General features: G+C 24.6%; 1 protein-coding gene across 2 annotated transcripts in view; it reads right to left on the reverse strand.

Moving 5' to 3' along the window:
- The window catches only part of LOC107446878 (uncharacterized), an 84,506-nt gene extending 79,561 nt beyond the window's left edge, over positions 1–4,945 (reverse strand). For both annotated transcript variants that reach the window (XM_016061651.4, XM_016061650.4), the window contains exons 1-2: positions 4,597–4,945; positions 2,846–3,103 (exon numbers count right to left, since the gene is read on the reverse strand). In XM_016061651.4, the coding sequence (XP_015917137.1) occupies positions 2,846–3,103; positions 4,597–4,617 (279 nt within the window). In that variant the 5' untranslated portion in view covers positions 4,618–4,945. The remainder of the gene's footprint in view (positions 1–2,845; positions 3,104–4,596) is intronic.
- Between the last annotated feature and the right edge of the window lie 1,208 nt (positions 4,946–6,153).

Below are 6,153 nucleotides of genomic sequence, written 5' to 3' on the forward strand. Positions count from 1 at the left end.
AAAAAAAAAAACTATTAAACATTTAGTACTGAGGACATTAATTTGATCATCGGGATTCACTCAATACATAGAAAAAATAGAAACGAATATTGAAAGAAAAAAAAGACAGAACTAGGCACATCAATTATAGACCTAAACTTGAAAATCACGTTCAAACATTAATCAACACGAACACACAACCTAATACAGGCGGAGTCGAAAAAACATTAAGATAGGCTTGGGCGATTTCTGAGTCGATTGTCATAATACAACCAGTATTTATGTGGAACAAAATATTCTTCTAAGGGGAAAAAAAAAAGCTATAGCTGTAAAAACGAAAACAATTTTTTTCGGTCAAGATTTGAGAATCATTAAACAATAAATCAAATAAAAATCTTAGTTTAGAACAAGGCAAGGAAGATAAAAATGTTACACAAGAATTTAAATGCAATGTAATTTTTAATTTATTCAATCTAAAATATCTATAACTCGAATTATTTGGTCATAAAAGGATTTTACATATGCGTGTTTAATGTCGTTAAGAAATTTTTCGGATATGAACTTGCCACTGCATATAAGTGCAACAGTAAAAATTTTAAATAACTGAAAACTAGATTTGAACAATAAGTAAGAAAGAATATTGAGAAATCTTATCTCAAATAAAAAATATTGCCCCTTAAATAAAAAATCGTAGTCTAATTATCGTAAATTGTAATTGCAATCTAATTATCGTAAGGCATTTAATAAAAATTATTAACAATAATTTTTCACTTTTTAAATTCAAATTAAACTACTTTTACATCTAAAATTTAAAATAATGATCAATTAAAACTATAATTATTATTATAATTTTTAAACGTGGGTTCAAATTTCAAATTTTTTTTTAAGTTTAAATTTTTAAAGACATTATAAACTAATCACGCGAATAATTAAATTATAAATTAATTAAATTATAATTTAAAATATAAGTAATTATAAACAAATTATTAATTATTATTAAAATATATATATTCTTGATAATCCGTCGATACTAAATGATTAAACTCAATATCGGATTAAATTTTTTTTAAACCATAAAACGTCAAAAATTATAGAACAGTTAATCATAAAATACCAAGAATGGCACATTTTAAGCATTCCCAAGTTCTAAAGCAATAATCCATTCTTATAGCAACCCTACCCCCATCCGCTTAGCGAGAGAGGAAAAAATATTACAAACGCTTCATGAAACAAAGTATCAAGAAAAGATGACACTAGGAAACGCTCAATAATGCAGGGACGAATAATCAATATTGCAGATAATATAAATATGTACTAGAGAAATTTCTAATATATTACTCCGGATGAAACATCTGATTCAGAGTTATTGATTTTTTGATGTTACTCGACCAGCTATTTCCTCTGAATAAATATTTCAAAACTCAAAAAAGAAAATTTCAGACAATATACTTTATAGTCAAAATAAAAATCATAATTCACAGCTTCTGTAATATTTAATCCATTTAAACACACAATTTAAAAAACGTGTTTTAAGAATAGAAGTTCAAATAAATTGTAAAATATTTTAAGTGAAGATACAATTTAAATTGCAGTAAAAAAATATTAAAACACGCAAATAATAAATACTCATAAATAAAATAATCATGCGATGAAAAACACAATTATCAAAATATTAAAAAATTTAATTAACAATACGGTGTAATAACACTTTGTAGATAATTTCTTAAATCAGCTTAGAAAATTGAAAATTGTTTAAAATTAGTCGATGTTAATGAAACTGAAATTAAAAGAAACAGATTTTGCATGCATAAAATTAATATATGGTACTATAAACGATAATCTTCACACTTTCAGTGGCGTTTACTTAAATATAATCTAATTAGCATGAACTTAGAACTTTGAGATAAAACTTTAAATTTGTATCTAAAAATTGCAGCCCCCCCCCCCTAGAGAAATGAAGTTTGCACCTCCCATGGGATTTGCAAAAATCTTATCATGGTCTTTAGAAAACTGAAGATTTATTCACCTTTTTTTTATTGGCTCATAAAATACAATAAAATTTTACATAAATATTAACATATTTAAACTCTCAAATAAATATTTTTAGATTTAGCACTGAATAAACTGAGCTTTAATTGATAATAACACACATTTCAATAAATCAAATGCATTAGTCATAAAAAAGACATATGAAACTTGCAATTAAAAAAGTTTATAGTGCAGAAACACTAAAGAACTAATTAAATAAAATATAAAACTAGCTTTTAATCAATGACTCATAAATTTTAGGCATCTTCTACTGCTATATAGATTAGATTAAACCCCTTTGTCATTAAAGGTAAGAATTATTTATAATTAAATGTAAACTTCACAATATTTCTATAAAAAAATAAAACTAGCAATAATCTTTAAAATTAAAAATGCAATTAACTAAATTGCTTACTTCAATTGAATAAATAAATTTTAAAAAAATGAAATTGTGATGATAATATTTAATAAATAATAATCTCCTTAAAAAACTATATTAGCTTAGTTATTATATAATCCGAAATTCCATAAATTAAAAACAGTCATTTAATTAAACTAAAATAAAATATGCATGAATTTGAAATAAATAATTTAATATGCAAATTTGTAACAAAAACAAAGCGTTAAGAGTTCAACATAATAATGCTAACAAATAAAAATCTATAAAGAACAAATTAAACGAGGCATTTACACTGCGCATTACGTAAAACCTTATCACAAAACACGCTAATCTATAATTAGAGAAGAATGCGATATTAAAGATGCGACGAATCGATAACATCCAAAGCGCAAACGATAATAAACACAGCGCTAATAAAAAATCAATAAAACAACTTACCTCCCCATGATGAGCTAGTCGTCCTTCCGGAGTTTGCTCCGGTAAAAAATATAACCTAAGCGCCGACAACTGTTGGTCATTATTCCTATTAGAACACAATAACTGTAGTTCACCAATGCAAGGATCTTCTTCTGCAGAAATCCTCACAAAGAAAAAATCACCCAATTTCAAATTTTTACACTTTCCTTGTTTGTTGCTGTATTTGAATCCACTGTAAAAGGTGTGAGATTTATACTGACCGCAAGGAACACCTGTAAACTGTGAAATCCACATTTAGAACAAAGACAATAAAATAACACGATGCACATAGCACAAAATCCAGACTCAAACTGATGGGATTCTTAACTCAACAACCCGACCTACCGATAGAGTTGAATTCTCCTCTCCTTCCCCCCCCCCGACCCTCACTAGACCGTTTCGTTCCCCCCCTTTATCTTCGGAACGCGAATACAATAACTCATCGACTTTCAATTTATCCTTTCTAAAAGCTTCTTTTTTTTAATAATTATTCTGAATTATCTCCGTCAATAATCCGTTATATTTTCGAATTTGCAAAGTCGAAAAGCAAAATAATAAACAAAGAAGCAGAAAAAAACGTGATGATTTAAATATAAAATAATCAGCAAAAATTATAGAAAAATTTGAAAGTTTAATCAAAAATAATTTTGAAAGTTGTATTTAAATATTGATTTATCTCGCTAATTATCTTTTGCTATTTCAAATTAATACAAACTATGAATAATAATTAAAAATAGATGATGAATTATTTAGAAAATAAATGGTAAAAAAATCGTCTTTTAAAAAAAATTATTTATTTATAATTATTGCGAATCTGTTTAATCAGATTAATCAAGTTAATTTTCGTATTATTCTTTCAAGCTTTTAAATTCACATCAATTAAAATAGAATTTTAATTACAATTAACAAATATTTTTAAAAAAAATTCAAAATATTAGCTACTTGTGAATGGTTAAAAAAAAATACGATTCTCAATTTAAAACAATTACAAAGATCTATTTAGTATAACGAGTAGTTTTAAAATACCAAACTTAAATTCCGCCATTTTGAATCCTAAGAATATTTAATTTGCATGATAGCTAACTAGGGATGAACCAATTACATATTTTGATATTTTTTTTATTTAAATCAGCAAATCTAAATATAAATTAACACAGTATAATAAATAACTTAAGATAGCATAGTCACGATGTTGGCACATTATATATTTATCAAATAATATATATATAATCGCCTTTAATCATTTATTCATATATTTTTAACATTTATAAAATATTATGACAAAAATATAAAAGTTTCACAATTACCAAGATTTACTAGAAACTAGAACGCAAATTTGAGCTATGCAATACCTATTCAAGCTAATATAAATATTTTAAATTTAACAAATTGATACAATTTAAAATCAACTTATTAAAAAAAGCTAAACTATTTTTAATAAAATAAACATTTTAATACGAATTTTAAAAAGCAAATAAAACATTAATGTGACTATACTAAATATACATCAAACTTTTCAAAAATAACTACAAATTTAAAATTTAAATATTGAAATGATATAAATAATATTTATTCATAAAAATATGCGTATCAAAATAAATATTCAAGTTTAAAACAACATACATTTATTTTTTTTTAAAACGAGCAATTTTTTTTTTTTTTTAGCAATCGGAAAAAATTAAATATTTTCATTTTTATATAATTCGATTTTTAAAAAATATAATAATATTTACCTGTGGCGATTGCGCCTCCATTGGCGACAAATTATTATTGACGCATTTATGAAATCCAGTTTATTTTGATAAACCTTAACATAACCTCACCAAAAGGATAAATGATTAATAAATTCCCGATATGTTGCACAAATTAATAATATTCCATTATCCTTGAATCAGAGAAGCGCAGTTTTATTGAAACGCATGCTTAAACATCCGCACGGAATCTGGCGCAAAGAAGAATTGACATAACCACTTCTCACAGCGCCAAAAGACCACCGTATAAATAAAAACAAATTGCAAACAATATCCTAGAGGGCGAGCGGCCGCTCGTTCTGTCAGTTATCAATCCCAAGATGCTTTGCGCAATCTCTCTCTCCCCTTCTCAAGATAGAAAACTAGGGTTTACCTCAAATGGCTCCTTTATCGCTTATTTAAAAGGACTCGCTTTTAAAGTCAACTAGCACAATATTTGTATTTATTTTTCGACGTTTTTTTTTATTTCTACCCGTAAACAAATGATTTCTGCTTTCTGTAAATAATAATATCTTTTAAATTGATATAAAAAAAAAAGATCAATGCCAGATTAGATTGGATGTGGTATTTTGCAAGATTTCTTGTTAATTTCAAACATTACAGTTTTCTGATGCGTAATCAAATCCTTTTCGTATTTTTTTTGAAATTTCTAAGATGCTTTTTTCAATCAAAAATTAAAATATTAAAAAATATAAACAGTTAATAAGATAATAATAATAATAAATATAATTATTCTCGCATATCTAATATATTTTCAAAAATAGAAAGGTTCAATTTTTTTTTTAATTTTTTCAATTACAATTATTTTAATAAGACTATTAAGCATTATTTGGAAATTTACTTCAAGATGTGGCATAATGATGTTTTACTATGTTGCAATTTCAATACTTAAATTTGATTTTACTCATATATTTATTTATTTTATATTAATTGTTCAAATTTTTTTTATTTAATTTACTTCATTTATTTATTTATTCATTTGTTTCAGTTTAGTCATTTAATTAATTTATTTTTATTAAAAATTATGTTATTTTAATTATAACTCATTAAGTCACGTTGTTAATAAATAATGCCAAAAAAATTTCACTAAGTTTCAAGATGGCGGGAATAAAATCAGCCAACGTAAGGAATGAAAACATTTCAACTTGGCGGTGTAATATCGACTTTCAAACAAATAATAGAAAAAGGGAAAAGAAAAAATTATACGTATGAGGCTTTTCATTTTACTTTAGCTTATAGCTGAAAGATTTTTATCGATTTAGAAGATCGAGTAAAGTTGACGTTACTCATTTGTATTGCATTACTCGTTTAGGTTTATTAGTATTAAAGCATATTAAATTACAGGTTTGTTGCGAAACATATTTTAAGTGCTAATTGCTAATTTAAGTTATTTCTTAAAAGTAATGTTTTTAATCGCATGTTTTTATAAGTTAATATTTTAATCTTATAATTTTGAAAGTATTATTTTTTAAAATAAAAATTTTTTCTATAAAAATTAAATTTATTAATTAGTAATTTTTATAAATTAATCAAAATTAT

This window comes from Parasteatoda tepidariorum, chromosome 9, assembly GCF_982258835.1.
Source record: "Parasteatoda tepidariorum strain Cologne lab strain chromosome 9, Ptep-v5.0, whole genome shotgun sequence".
In the NCBI taxonomy this organism is placed as follows: Eukaryota; Metazoa; Arthropoda; class Arachnida; order Araneae; family Theridiidae; genus Parasteatoda; species Parasteatoda tepidariorum.